Source organism: Diabrotica virgifera, chromosome 3 (assembly GCF_917563875.1).
Source record: "Diabrotica virgifera virgifera chromosome 3, PGI_DIABVI_V3a".
NCBI classification, from domain to species: Eukaryota; Metazoa; Arthropoda; class Insecta; order Coleoptera; family Chrysomelidae; genus Diabrotica; species Diabrotica virgifera.
In genome coordinates this window covers 97,992,826-98,009,198 of record NC_065445.1, presented here as the reverse complement: position 1 = coordinate 98,009,198, position 16,373 = coordinate 97,992,826, and the positions used below count along the sequence as shown (strand labels likewise).

Here is a 16,373-nt window from a genome sequence, read left to right as displayed (position 1 = left end):
TACGACGGGGAAAGTGGATACCCTTTCCAAATTCTACGCCACTGGCGGAATTGCTATTTTAGTTCAATTTTTGGATTCTCAAATACTTTCGATGAAAATAATATACTCTTCATTCGTAACCATAAAGTCATTAGTTTTCGAGATTTTTTAAGTTAAAAATGAAACGACACGGTTTTTTTGATTAATGTATTGTGTCGCTTCATTTTTAATTTCAAATATCTCGAAAACGAATTATTTTATCGTTCCGAATGAAGAGTATGTTATTTAGATAAAAAGTATTGGAAAATCAAAAAATTACACTAAAATAGTAATTTCGTCAGTGGCGTAGAATTTGGGAATGGTCAACCAGCCACTATCCCCTGTAGTACGCCTCTGGTAGTAGCTAGAAACGTTTATTTATCTTAATTTAGTAGGGTGTACAGTACTTACTGCCAAGTATGATAAGGATACGCCAAATAGTTTTAAAGTACTGGGTGAAAATAATTTTTAAATTTTGATCATATAAATCATATTCATAAATTAATCAAAATAACTGTGCCGTTTCATATTTAACTTCAAATATCTCGAAAACTAATGCATTTATCGTTACCAATGAAGAGTATATTATTTACGTAGAAAGTATTGGAGAATCTAAAAATGGCACTAAAATAGTAATTCCTCCAGTGGCGTAGAATTTGAGAAGGGTCAACCATTCACTCTCCCCTGTCATACGCCTCTGTTAGTAGCTAGAAACTTTTGTTTATCACAACTTAGTAGGGTGTATAGTAGTCGCACTTTCTGCCAAGTATGAAAAGGATACGTCGAATAGTTTTAAAATGCTGAGCAAAAATAGTTTTTAAATTTTTAGATAAAACACCCTGTAACTCAGTAAGGAACCACATTTTATTTAAATGTTTTAGGTTAAATCTTCGTATTTTGTGCTAAGGTTTCTCCTGTTACTATATGGACAATTATTAATGAAACACCCTGTATAGTACCAGTACCATATTTTTCTTCTCAAGGTGAAAAGTCCGGCCCTGAATAAAACAAAAATTTTACGTGTTCTGTGGTCTGCGTCTGCGCATCATTAACCAAGCTATAAAATTGACATTGACGTGAGAAGAAGCCAAAATAAAAACGCTTTAAAAATTATTATTCAATATTTTTAAATCATTCAAATAATTTGGGAAAATAGTATGAAAATTATGTATATCTCTTCTTACCATCAGATAATGTTACGGTATGTGTTATAATGTTGAGTTGATAAATATAATTATGATTACTTTTAGGATATGAAACTGAGAAAAGATAAAAGACATAAAGTTGCCTCCAAACGTTTTGATGATAGCTGGGATTTAACTATCCTTAAGAAAAAACGTATTCAAAAGCCAACCATAAAAAAAGGAAAGTTCACGGCTAAGAACATAACCCTCAACGAGGTTGCCCTCGACAATAAACTTTTGCGAATATCTTTACCAAGAGCCAGTTTAAAAGGTAATATTATGAGAGGTTCTCTGTATTCATTGTATTCCCGTGGAGTTGTCTTTAATTTCATATAGAGTAAAAGCTCCTTAGTCATGTTTTCACAATTCTGTGATTCCTGTTAACAAATTCGGATATTCTCGGCCTAAGATTTCTTTATTCGCAGATCGAATCAATATGTGGGTACATACATATACCAAAATAAAAAGCAGTCGGTATCCTTTGTCAACAAGTCAGCAGTTGGACTAATAAAATATACCTTATTACAACTACGCCTAGATTGGCATATCATCAGTCTAATAAGCAAATTGCCTAAGTCCGTTTTTGCGAAAATTGTTTTTTGGTGTCACCTAGTAGTAGATGGTAAAAGTTACCGCCTGACAATTCCCACAAGCGCCGTTATTATTTTATTTCGTGCCAATTCCGCTAAACGAATTTTGCAGAAGTCCATTCATATGAATATTGCCATGTTCATTGTTTGATCAGGTGTTCGCTTGTACGTAACAGTGTTTCTGAAGTCATTTTGATTGAAAACGTTATATGGATATAGTATAATAAGTAGAGAGTTTGTGTAAATACAGTAGAACTCCGATTATCCGTGCTCTTCGGGACCGGAGGTGGGCACGGATAATTGAAAAGCACGGATAATCCGAACATGTACTTCTTATGTATAATACATATGTGTGTATACACATACATATGTACCTACCATAAAAAGATAACAGAAAAAATAAATCTTTCATTATGAGTCTCTCTTTCATCATATAGAGTTTCCGTCAAGTGATTTAAGATGACGCTATTTTGATAAAACCTCAGAAATGCAACTTGAGTAGTAGAAAATCATAGCACGGATAATCCACAGCACATATAATCCGCAGCACATATAATCCGCAGCACGGATAATCCGCACCCGGATAATCGGGGTTCTACTGTATTTTGTTTAATTAATTTTGGTCAATTATGTATTGCATAGCGTCAGGCAATTTTCTATTTTATTACTTTTGTTGTCTTTTGGACATAGGTAAGTTCCAAAGTTTTTTGTCTCTCCTGTAAAATTTTCAATTTGTGACTTAGGCAATTTGCTTATTAGACCGACGATATGCTTTACTTCAATTTATGGACCAATGAATACTCTTCACACATTAGACGAATCTTCAAAATGATACTGAGTAGTATGGAATGTGATCCTGATATGAATGTTGTAAGAAATTTGACATAGTAAAATGCATCATAAACATAAAAAAATTATTCCAAGAACTGTGGCCTGTTTTGACTGCAGGAAATAAGGAAGGATCTGTGCAAGTTCAAAATTTAACTGAAAACATTGCCCAAATTGAGAGTGGAATAGGACAAGATGGGTTCAAACAGATAGAATGAAGTGACATTCTGGAGTTGCTTGAATTGCAAGATGGAGGAAATATTAAATTCAGAACCCATTAAAGATTCAACAAGCAAGGGAATGTGACATTAAATTTGAAAAATCTTAGTGAAGGTTTAAGAATGACAAATGAACTTGTGATTTATTTATGAAAATTGATCCACCTTTAAGAGGCAAATAGCTACCCAATCCTGAATATAAATCTGAATTGAAGGAGTTTTTAAAAACTGCCAAGCAAGAGAAAATTGTAATTTTTTTTTAGCCACTGGCTAAATATGAGCCATATTCATGGTTTCTGTATTCAAGGTATATTTACGGAACATACCCTACGAATAAAGAGCTTATACTGTAGCCATTTTGAAATGAAGTCATCTTTTTCTTCATGTAAATCAACAAGGCAGTTCATGCATAATTCAGATAGTTGACAGTTTATTTTTTTGGGTAATACTGTTTTAATGTAATACTACAGTTCACCAAACATATCTGAAAGTGTGAAAATAACCATGCTCATGATGCACATTCGTCTTACTGCGGAACTCGCACTGATGGTCAAGACTCTTTGTATGTACGTTCTTACTTCACTGTTCGTGCAGGCAATGGGAATTTCACACTTTCAGCTATATTTGGCAAACTGTATGTAATTAAGCTTTGTTTTTAAACCAAGAGGAGTAAACTAAATAGACAGATTCACACCCAAGAAAGTCACTAGAATTATCACCAAATACATATTCTTTTTTAGTTAATCATACCGGCCTTTGACAGTAATCCATTAATATTATACGTTTATTGGACCAATTAAATATATACATAAAATATTACAAAAATTATTATCTAGTGATTGATACATTAAACATAAATATAGTGAATATGACAAAAATTGGCGATACAGCCATATAGAAAAAACAAATATTAAAATAAGATTAAAATAAGATAAAGCACATAACAAATATAAATCACCTAAATTACAAACATTTTTTTACACACTGTCTACAAATGTTTTCGGAAGCGCACAGCAACAAATAGAAATCTATTATATTTCCATTTAGAATGATTCTACTCAGTGGAGAATGCCTACCAAAGTTGCAGCAATGAAATTTAATTACAAAATTTTGAGATGATCTAGTGACTCTAGAGGGAACATTAAAATCAGTTAGAGACAGTAGATCATTGCAATTTATTTTAGAATTCATTAGTTTATGCAGAAACAAAATATCAGCATAAATCCGTCTAGAAGTCGATGAAAACTTAACGTTTGTGGATCACATTAACTATGTGACAGCAAAGGCTTCAAAAGTACTGGGTTATATACTTCGCAGTTGTGCTGATCTTTCCCTTAATACAATAAAGGCTGTTTACTCATCATTGGTTATATCTATATTAGAATTCTCCTCTATTGTCTGGTCACCATTTTATAATGTTCATGTTGTTTGTCTCGAGAGAGTTCAAAATAAGTTTTTAAGATTTGCAGCATACAGATTGGGATATAATGTTATTGAACTAAACCACAACTATACCATCATCCGTAGTGATCTCAATTTGCACTCCTTAAAAGACCGTAGAATTATAAATGATCTAGCTTTTATTTATAAACTATTAAATAGTGAAATCAATTGTCCTGATTTATTAAAATTAATAAACTTTAATATTCCAAACCATAATCTGAGAAATAATAACTTGTTCCATGTACCTCATCATTCAACTAACTATGGTCTTAACTCACCAATAGATAGAACTTTAAGTCGCCTGAATGATTTGGACATCGATTTATTCTCTTCTTCCAGTCGAGTATTTAAAAACCAACTAAAATCAGTTTTTCCGGTCAGCACTTATGTTTAATATTTAATATTTAATATTATATTTTCAGTGGATTTGTTAATTTTTGCCATGGATAATGCTTTTGTATTATGTAATTTGTTAATTTTTTTATTGTCTGTAGTTAGTTGATTAATGTCAGTTTATATTATATTATTATGTATTGTCACTGCATAACGTGGATTGTGTGTATGTTAAATTTAGTTTTATTGTAATGTACTTACTACAGTTTTATGCTGTCACACTTTCATTTAATTCATTTTATTTTATTTTTAGTTTTTTTACTGTTTTACTGGACTTTACCAATACTACTTTTACTTCTACTTATTGTTTATATATGTATATTTTTTTTTTTAAATTGGGGAGACCCGTAAATAAATAAATAAATAGAAGATAGCTTAGGAAGGTTTAATGTATTTCTAATTTCTGAGTAGGAATGGTCACTTAAAGGTTTGTGTAATTTAAAACTTAAATACCTAATGAATTTATTTTTTTCCACAAACTTGGAGAAATACCTGAATCAAGTGAAAGAGAAAATATAAGGGATGGGTTAAAGTACATCTACATTTTTTTAATAGTATGGATGGAATTCCATCTGGTCCAGAGCCCTTATAAATGTCTAAATTGGCTAATTTTTCAAATATGATTTCAATAGATACATTACAGGAATTTAGACTTACTGTTTTCTCATACTCTAAAATGGGCTGTATTAGATCATCATCATTAGCTCTGTAAACATTTTGAAAACATTGCGCAAAATTATTAACGATATCTGCACCATTGTTAAGCACTGTTTCCAAGAAACATAGTGCTTCTTCTTCTTCTACGGCACTACAGCCCAAATTGAGCCTTGGCCTCCTTTATTTTTTGCCTCCACCCTTGCTTGTCTGTGGCTGCTCTTCTCCATACACGGACTCCTAAAAGGCCTTGTGCGTCGCTGTTGACTGTGTCTTCCCAGCGCTTTCTTGGCTTTCCAACCGGTCTCTTTCCTTATAAAGTTGATAAAGCTCGTTGTTGTATCGACTTCTGAAGATTCCGTTTTCCCTGACAGGGAAATTTCCTTTCGAATGTCTCGAGGTTGTTTTTTTATGTTTCTTTCAGGGCCCAAGCTTCACTGCCATAGCATGTTATTGGTCGAATTAAAGTTTTATAGATTCTCATCTTTATATTTTGGTGGACACTTTTAGACCGAGATATATGGGAGAGGGCAAAATAAGCTGTTTGCCTGCGTTATTCTCTTCCGTATTTCTCCATCTTCTGATCCGTCAGCATATATTTCTGCTCCCAGGTATGTAAATTTTCCAACCGTTTCAATGTCATCTTCATGTATGATGTTTTGTAGGACTCTATTTCTTCTCGTCTGAGTCATTATTTTTGTTTTTTCTGTGTTAATTTCCAGACCTAGCATTTTTGTTTTGTGTTTTTAACTCTGCATATTATGTTTCCTGTGCTCCTGTCGATGTTCTACTCATAATATTAATATCATCAGCATAAGCGGCCAGTTGAACCGTTCAGTTGGTCAGTAGATTTCCTTGTCCAGTTTGAATTTGCCTAACCGCATACTCCAGTGCCAGGTTAAACAATGTTGGGGCCAGCCCATCTCCCTGCTTTAGTCCCTGCGAAATTTTGAAAAAGTGTCCGGTGGTTTTGTATTCGTACACATGCCTGAGTTTCATCCATTGTGGCTTTAATGAGTCTTATTAGCTTGTGTGGTATTGCCAATTCAGCCAATATATAGTATAGTTTGTTCCTTTTGACTGAGTCGTATGCCTGTTTGAAGTCTACAAACACGTTGTGAACATCAATATTGTGTTCCCATGATTTACTCAAGATCTGTTCGACTGTAAATATTTGATCCAGTGTCGATCTTCCCTGTCGGAAGCCCTTCTGATACTGTCCAATAATATTTTCTGTTAATGGTTGGAGCCGCTGGTTTATAATATACATGAGGACTTTATATGCTGTACATAGCAGAGAGATTCCACGATAGTTTTTACACTGGAGCTTGTCTCCTTTTTTATAGATCGGGCATACTATACTTTTCTTTCAGTCGTCGGGTATTTTCCTTTCTTGCCATATGTCTTTGATGAGCGCGTGGATGTGACTTGCTAATACTTAATGGCTTCGAGGACTTCCTCTATGGTAGGAGCTACCCATTTCATCTTCCGTGTCTACTTGTGTTCCAAGTAGGGTCTGAAAATAATGCTTCCAAGTTTCTGTGACTTTCTGTTGGTCACTGATTATTTGCCCACTTTCATCTTTACATAGACTTGTTTGAGGTTTATACCCACTTTTTATCTTTTTTAGGTATTCATAAGCCCCTCTAATTTCGTTGTTTTTGAAATTTTCTTCCATTTTTTCTATCTGTCCATTTTCATAGGCTCTCTTGTTATTTTTACATATCTTTTCTGCTTTCCGTCTTGCGACTTCAAATATTGTTCGTCTTTCCTGTGTTCTTCTTCATTTCTTTCCTCTATTGCTTGTCTGCACTCGTCATCAAACCATGCTCCTGTTCTCTCCTTTTTCTTGTTTTCCAGGGTGGACGCTGCTGCTGTCAGTACTGCTGTTTTGATATGACTCCATTTGCCCTCTATGGAGTGCAGTTCTACTTCTCAGTTCAACTTCTCTTTATATTCCTGAATTTTCAGTTTTTCCAGGTCCAGTTTGTTTGTTTTTTTTGTCTTTCGTTTCTTTCCCTGTTAACTCTGAATCTAAATTTGGTTTGTACTAAAAGATGGTCTGATCCACAGCATGCTTCTTGTCGTGTTCTCACATCGGAGATACTACTGGCTGCCCTTCTGTCTATCAGCACATGGTCAATTTGCTTGGCTGTGGTTCCATCTGGTGAGATCAAGCATGTGGAACTTATAACCATGTTTTTACTAGTGGCAAAATTTATCAGAAACTCCCCATTCTCGCTTGTTTCATTGTGCAGTGAGTGTTTTCCTATTGTATTCATATCACCCATTATAATCTTGATGTCATTTTTTGGCGCCCTATCATATACTATCTCCAGCTGTTGGTAGAAGCTTTCTTTTGTATGTTGCTCTTGTTGTTCTGTTAGGCAATGAATGTTTATCATTGTTAGGTTGAAGAAGTGGGTGCAAATTCTCAACTTGCATATCCTTTCACTGACTGCCTGAAGTCTATGATTTTTGATTTAAAATCATTATCCACCACAAACATAGTGTTTGGTATACCATTATTTTTGCGTTTGCTGTTAACAAAGTTCCAAAAGTGCTTTACGTTTGAACTAATTCTAGATTCAGTTTGACTTATATAATATTATGACATGACCTGCTTAATTCTTTGCATTCGGTTCTCAAGGAAGAGAAGAGTAGATAATCGTCCCAAGAATTTGTTTGTTTATATATCTTATGAGCAATTATTTTCCTAAATATTAATGATTTTGGGTCATTAGTCATCCAACGAGGAAATTTGGGATTTTTTAATCTTACACGCGGTATTGAACAATTGATACCAAACTGCAATATGGAGTAGAACAGTTCCGTGGCTTCGTTAATATCCCTGCACCTGCAAATACCTAAAACGTTCTCCTAGGAGATACTAGCAAGATACATGTTAAGAGCAATGACATATAAGAGGATAGACACAGCAACAACTATAAAAAGTGTCCTAAACATATACTTCGCTGAAGTACATGTTTTGATATGAAGTGGGAAACATTTTTACGAACACGACACGATCAAATATTGTTTTGTTTGTATGTGCGTATTTGATTGTTGTTTGTCTTGTGTTTAGCATTGTGAAAATCAAATTATATTTTAAATTTTTGGGAGTGTAGAGTGAAAATGCCTAATGATCTTTCGGACACCCGATTCTGTGTCAGGTATAGGAGAGTTCTCCATCCATTTAAGAGCAACATAGCTCCTCTTATAAAATTGAAGGCAAAACTATCATATTGAAGCTCAGGCATATTATCTTTAATAGCTAAAGAAATAGATAACGCAGGATGATAACAATCACAAGGCAATAAATAGTCATTAGCAATTGCAACTGTTACATTTTCATTATCGAATGAAAGAAGTGAAAGAAGTATATTAAAGTGTGTAAATGTTTTTTAATTTCCTTAGCTAAGCGCTTTCGACATAAAAGTCATCTTCAGAGCTAATGGTCAATATATAAAAAGTACCGGCTACTTAGGAATGTATTTTCTTGCATCTCATTAAGAAATTTGTAATTCAGGTCCACCGTACAACTCCGGCTGATGAAAGCTAGTTTTAATTTTTAGTTTTTCTATGGTAAAACAATGAAAACAACCACTGGGACGATACATACATATAAAATTTTTTTTTTCTTTTTTTTTCATGTGTATGTATCGTCCCAGTGGTTGTTTTCATTGTTTTACCATAGAAAAACTAAAAATTAAAACTAGCTTTCATCAGCCGGAGTTGTACGGTGGACCTGAATTACAAATTTCTTAATGAGATGCAAGAAAATACATTCCTAAGTAGCCGGTACTTTTTATATATTGACCATTAGCTCTGAAGATGACTTTTATGTCGAAAGCGCTTAGCTAAGGAAATTAAAAAACATTTACACACTTTAATATACTTCTTTCACTTCTTTCATTCATTTCAAGTGTGTACAAAACCTATCAGTCTTTCAATTTTCATTATCATTTGCAAAAACTAGGTCAAGTAAAACTCCTTTGCAATTCGTGATTTGATTTAGCTGAAATAGGTTATAAAATGCAAAAGTATCAACTAAAGTATCAGTAGCAGTGTTACTATTATTACTAAAGACACCTCTTTTATCACGGAACCATTCGCTATTATTGTTTGTTTTTTAACCAAGAGGAGTGATTCAAATTTACCGCTGCGTAATGCTTATTTCTAATTGGTCCAACCGCAGGCAAGTTTACTCCACTGTTATTCAATTTTGACACTAATGATATTTATAAAATTTTGGCACTTCTGTCATTTTATAGGTTAATTAAGTATATCGGCGATTTTTTGTGTTTTCTACATTATTCCTTTAATTTTTAGATTTTTAGTCTACTTTTATATAAAAACAGTTGTTTTTAGAACTCTTTAGCGATGTGTTAGTATAATATAATATATGTATGGATTATCATCGAAAGGTGATATGATCAACGAAAAAAGAAAATGAATTTGGTGACTTTTTTAGTAACTTTCTTGGGTGTGAATCTGTCTTTTTAGTTTACACTTCTTGGTTAAAAAATCAACTATAGGCAGATTGTAGTCTCCTGTTAGAATGAACTTGTGTTCAGGAAAGTTGTTACAGACAGATTCTATACTAATACAATGATTCTCATAGGATATTAAGGCTGAATTAGGAGGAAGATAAACTGTACCAAATTCATTCAGAGTGCACTAATATGTCACTAAAGAGTTCTAAAAACAATAAAATTGTTTTTTTAACAGACTGAAATTCTAAAAATTATAGGAATAACGCAGAAAACACACAAAAAAAACGCCAATATAACTTAATGAACCTATGAAATGCTAATAGTGTCAAACTTTTATAAACAGTCATTAGTGTCAAAATTTAATAACAGTGGAGTAAACTTATCTGAGGTTGGACCAATTACAAACAAACTTTACGGCGCGGGAAATTTGAATTACTCCTCTTGGTTTAAAAACAGACTATATAGTTAATTAGTATACCTCGTTTTTAAACTAGGAGGCGTAATTCAAATTTACCACACGGTAATGCTTGTTTGTAATTGGTCCAACCGCTGGCAAGTTTACTCCACTATTATGAAATTTTGACACTATTGGCATTTCATAGGTTAATTAAGTTATATTGGCGTTTTTTTTTTGTGTTTTCTGCGTTATTCCTATAATTTTTAGAATTGTAGTCTGCATTTGTATAAAAAACAGTTGTTTTTAGAACTCTTTGGAGACATTAGAATAATATATTTATTGATTGCTGTCAAGGATCGACATGATCAACCAAAAAAGAAGATGAATCTGGTGATTTTTCTAGTGATGTTATTGGGTGTAAATCTGTCTTTTAAGATTACTCCTCCTAGTTTTAAAACAGGGTATAATAATATAGGTTTGATCAGCATGAAAAAAAATATAATTACAGGACTAATTAATAATGAAAAATGTTTATTTTCTTGACAATTGGGGTATAGAAAGAAAATTTCTTTTTAAAACAGAGTAGCATCATTCTTAGATTTTATGACTATACTGTTTAGCACTAAATTAATTTAAAATCTGCTCTATTTTGGCTTTAATACATTAGCCACGTAATTGTGCCGCGAGACACAAATGTTGTGGCTGATGTTTTTGTTGATAACGGCCACGTGACACACTGTAGTTGTCTCAAAAGTAAAGAAATGGGAGACTCGTCGCCGTAGCGACCCACTTGTTTTAACATTATGGCAGCCAATGTGTTAAATTCATAATATAATATCTAATGCCTGTTGTGAGTTTTTCCTTAGTGTCAATTTCATTTATGTCATAATGTTTCAATGACATTTAGGTCAGGACACTCAATAAATTCAAAGCATGCTAACCCTGAAACTGCCATACAATCCCAAATCATCATTACTTTAAGAAATTTTTTCTACAACCGTTTTAAAAATGCAATTTTTAGCACTCCATACGAGCGTTAAAAATGCTACTTTAAGGCACTAGTGCTTTAAAATTTTTATGACACTGCAGTCTGTATTGACCGTATACGCAATTTTGATGTAATGTCAAAAAACGCTGGACGGAAGGGCCGCCCGAGAACTTTATCGTACCGATCTATTATCGTTATGGTACTAGATACTGGAATTCTATAAAAATAACAAAGTTACTCGTTATTTTGATATTTTAGAAACACCTACTGTACTTAAAAGTATTTTATGGTTCTACGCATCATTAATTCCTGCATTTGAGAAAATGTTCGATGCCATATTTCGGGGACACACTATAGATGTGTAGATTATTGCATAAATCAATAGAATATTATAGTCATACTTTCATTTCAAATTAGTTCATTTTTCTGAGAAATTAATAGTTTACAATATTTGCATTTCATTCTATTTCGATTACGCCAGTCAATGCGCGAGATTAAGAACAAGATATCTCCAAATTCTATCCTACTGCATGGATTTTAATGAAATTTTGGGAGTAGCCCAATCTCCTAATTCAAAGTCTATCCTATATACTATGGCGCTTTTATCATGGGGGAAGTTCCCACCACTTCTCAGGGGTGAAATATTTTTATTTTCGAATTACATGGAGAAAAAGGAAGATTTTTAAGAAAATTTAAAAATTCATTCTATAATTTGATACATTTTTTACAAAAACCATTCATTTTAAACCCGTTCAACATTTTGAAAGTAGAAATAACACTATATATATTAATGTGATATTCAAAGATCGGTGTGCTCAAAGCACTTGATTAGATAATTAACTAATTAATTAAATTTAATTTTAATGATGCACTTATGATTTAATCACACTATTTAATGCTCTAATCTCAGGGTTTTATATTCTCGTGCTTCAATATCTCCTTTGCTTTACATATGATAAATAAGGTCAAAGATTAACGGAATAAAACACATATATGGTACAAAAGCATCTATTGAAATAAATTCACCCTCAAAATATCCTCTAAAAATAATATTTCCTATTCTGATTATTGAAATAACCCTACCACTATCTAAAGTACTTATTGAAATTTGCGTTATGAATAATTCTACAAAAAAAAATAAAACTGTCTCTCGGATGATGAGTTGTCCAAATTCTTGTCTCTGGTCGCCTACAATTTACTCTTAGCAGCCCCCTATGTAGTCAGCAATCTCGCAACAAATTATTGCAAGCCTATTGTCATTAATGACCCCCTACAGATGCACGTATCTTTCAAAAAACAATGCTAGCCTTTTCTCCTCTCGATAAACTGAATCTATTTCTCGTTCCGGCATGCAACGGTGACTCTTGGAATATAAGTAGAACAATATAACTTACAATGCTTTACGTGATGAGCTTCCGTCAGGACACTTATTTCAACAAACTCACAACTATTCACTTATCTGCCTTACTAATTCAGGAGACTCTTAGAGATCACCACTAGTCGACTTAACGATCATTTCACAACTGACTCTTCTTCCACCCTCTAACATTTCGCTAAACTCCCATTCTTCATACCTAGCCCCTCCTTTTTCCTTCTTCACCAATCCGAGTTCCTCAATTTTATCCCCATCTACCTTTCAGATAACAAACACCAATTTTCCCTACCATTAGAAATTTCCTAAAACTAATTACATGCCAATCGGTTTTTTTTCCTTTCTTAATATCTAAACAAAGATTACACTCATTTAAATTTCTAAATACAATTGTTCCCTCGCCGCAAAAGTCCATTTGGGAAACCCGGTCTCATTGTCCAAACACATAACCACTTTCTTATCATACTAACTGTACAAAGAAAATACTTAATCCCTATTTAAATTTTGTTTACCTACGGCCATCCAAAGATAATTGACTTTCATTTCTTCGAAATGAATTTTGGTATATTTTTATTATATGTTTTAACTTTTCTAAAATATTAAGATCGAAACCATATTAATTCAAATTTTACATATCTTAACAACTCCCCGCCATTTGATTTGCCGAAAAAATTCTGTTATTTATTTAAATGACACAAGTTTTTTTTAGGATCAAATTATTCCATTATGTTACCAAACTCTACTCATGATACTTATAAATGTCGTGAATGTTAAAAATACCCCGTATCTTGCCTGTCTCTATATGCGCTAATTCATAACTATTTACCCCATTTTCCGTATTGACCCTATATGGACCTTCAAATACCGGCATCAATTTAGCACAAATACCATTTTGTAAATTGGACACCCTCAGTGCCCTCACTAAAACTTTATCCCCTTTCTGGAATGTAACCGGCCTTCTTCTTCGGGTCCTCTCTTGCCTTTGGAGATATTTCTCTCCACTTCGTCTCAATCTTCGTTGAACCACCTCGATCACTTCTTCGTATTGTCTGGGGGCGGTGTCTTCCCACGGTCTCGTAGGCATTGTTCCTTTCATTACATATAAAGGCGTCTCCTTGGTAACCGTATTTGGTGCACAGTTCAAATACGTCTCTATTTCAAACACTTTTCTGTCCCAATGTCGATGATGTTCTTCCGCAGCAATTCTTAGAAATTTTGTGACTTCTTGTATAAAACGCTCTGATGGGTTGCTCTGTGGATGTCGGATGCTTACAAATTTTGTATTTATGCCTCTCTCTCTTAATTCCCCTTTAAAACGGTCATTCCTAAAGTATGTCGCATTGTCCAACAAAATATTGTCTGGTCTTCCCACTGTTTCGATAAAATCGTCTATCTTCCGAAGTATTTCAGCTCCTTTCGTGGTTCTACATGGGTACAGTTTTAAATACTTTGAGAAAACATCCACCATAACTAATATGTGTTTATTCCTCTGTGTTGTTGTTATTAAATCGCTCAACATATCAATGGCGACAATATCCAGTTTCTTCCGAGCTATGACGTTTTTTGTGATGTTTTCGTTTTTGAAATTCTTACTTTTACACTTTTGGCATGTCTCGCAATTTCGAGTCATCTCTTTGGCTATTGTATAGTCCTGTCGACAAATGTAGTTCTCCCTGAACATAAGCCACACCTTCCTGCTTCCAATGTGTCCGTTGTCACAGTGTAATTTTGCTAAAACTTCTTTTGCCATCTGTTCCGTGATTACATATAGTTCTTTACCATCGACCCTCTTAAAATATAAGTTATCTTCTTGTTCGGCCCTTTGCTTTTCTCTTTCATCCAGTTGTTCCTGATTTTCCCTGATCTGAGCCAAAGAAAATAAGCCTGCTTCTTCTCTCATTATGTTCATGCCAACGTGGAGAGTTTTGTGGTCCTCTTTGCGGAATTGTTCATCTCTCGTCAACGCATCAGCCAAGATATTGTCAGTTCCTTTGATATATTTAAATTCAAAATCATACTCTTGAAGTAAAAGAATGCCCCTATGAATTCTATTATTTACCAGCCTATTTTTCATTATATGTACCAAAGCTGCATGGTCTGTTTCAACGGTGAATTTTGCCCCTAGTAGGTAAAACCGTAATTTATTTACACAAAATAACACACTGGCGAACTCTAATTCAGTAACGCTGTACTTTCTCTCATATGTTTTGGTTACACGGGAGACAAAACAGATTGGCACCTCTACATCGTCTTGGATCTGTGATAACACCCCTGCGAATTTTGTTATGGAAGCATCGGTCCGGAGAATGAAAGGTTGATCATATCTTGGGTGGTGTACTCTTACAGCTGTGGAGAAAGCTCCTTTTAAATTTTTGAAAGCCATTTCTTGTTCCGTTCCCCATTTCCACCTAACATTTTTCTTAAGTAATGCTATCAACGGTATTTCTTTTGTGCTGATGTCTGGTATTAGTTTTTTGAAATAGTTTACCATTCCCAAAAATCCCCGCAATGTTTTTAAATTGGTTGGCCTAGCGTAGTTATTTATAATTTCGATTCTATCTTCTGCAAGACTAATCCCTTTTGTGTCTAATTTGAATCCTAAATACAGTATTTCCTTTTGGAAAACTGACACTTTTGAATATTTAATTTCAATCCCGCTTGATCCAGTTCTTCTAGCACAGTGTGAATATGTCGTAGATGGCTTGTTATATCTGGTGAGAAAATTAATAAATCATCTATGTAATGTACAACAAATTCTTCATGCCTATTTAAAATTGTGTTCAATGCGCGAACCAAAGCAGCGCATGCACTCTGTAGGCCAAATGGTACCACCCTAAATCGGTATACCACTCCGTCGATCGAAAAAGCGGTATAATTTCGACATTTCTCTGCCAAAGGTATTAACCAAAAACTATGTTTCAAATCGATTTTGGAAAAAATGTGTGACCCTGTGATTCGTCCAAATATGGCTTCGATGTTCAAAGGCGCTTCGTATTGCGCGATTGTGTGTGAATTAATGTTTCTTGCATCTAAACATAATCGCAAATCACCACTCGATTTTTTAACGCATACTATCGGGTTGATATATGGAGAGTCACATCTTTCTATCACCTTGTCTTCGATCATTTTTTCAATTTCCTGTCCGACGCTTTGCCTGTATTTATACGGGATTGGATATGTCTTGGATTTAAAATTTTCTAAGTTTTTAACTTTAAAAGAATGTTCATAATTTTTAGCCACTCGGCTTTCTTCATTAATCAAATCTCCATAATTTTCTAGAATCTTCTCTACTTCCTTTTCCATGTTTTCTCCACATTTTAATTTTCTTTCATCCTCATTTTGTTCGCATGTGTTCACTGTCCATAATATTTCTTCATAAAATTCTGGATTCTCGTCCATTATTGCCATTTCTTCTCTGTCCTCATCCTTTATTTCTTCTTCTGTTTTTTTTTTATCTTCAATTTCCATTTGGTATCCCGAGCACCATGTTTCTACTGCTTTCATTTCTCTTATGAGAACTTCCTTTTCTTCCTGCTTCCTTTCTGTTTTATCGTCGATTGCCGACAATTCTTCCGTATCTTCGATTTCCTGTCTTTCTCTTGTATCCACCGTGTTTTCCTTCTTTCTTTTTGAACTCTTCTTCTTTTTCTTCCTTCTTTTTTTTTTTCTGGTTGATTTTTTTCTTGTACTTTCGGTTTTTCCTCTACAGTCATATTGATTTCTTTATGTTTTTCCTGTTCATTTATCTTTTCAACAATTATTTTCCTCTCTATTTCCGTTTCTTCTTCTATG

The 16,373-nt window shown here is 33.7% G+C and overlaps 1 protein-coding gene across 1 annotated transcript in view; it reads left to right on the top strand.

The window, feature by feature from the left end:
- The first annotated feature begins 1,051 nt into the window (after positions 1 to 1,051).
- The window catches only part of LOC126881981 (uncharacterized), a 29,107-nt gene continuing 13,785 nt past the window's right edge, over positions 1,052 to 16,373 (top strand). Inside the window, exons 1-2 of the mRNA XM_050646733.1 lie at positions 1,052 to 1,219; positions 1,269 to 1,473. Coding sequence (XP_050502690.1) covers positions 1,272 to 1,473 — 202 coding nt within the window. The 5' untranslated portion in view covers positions 1,052 to 1,219; positions 1,269 to 1,271. The remainder of the gene's footprint in view (positions 1,220 to 1,268; positions 1,474 to 16,373) is intronic.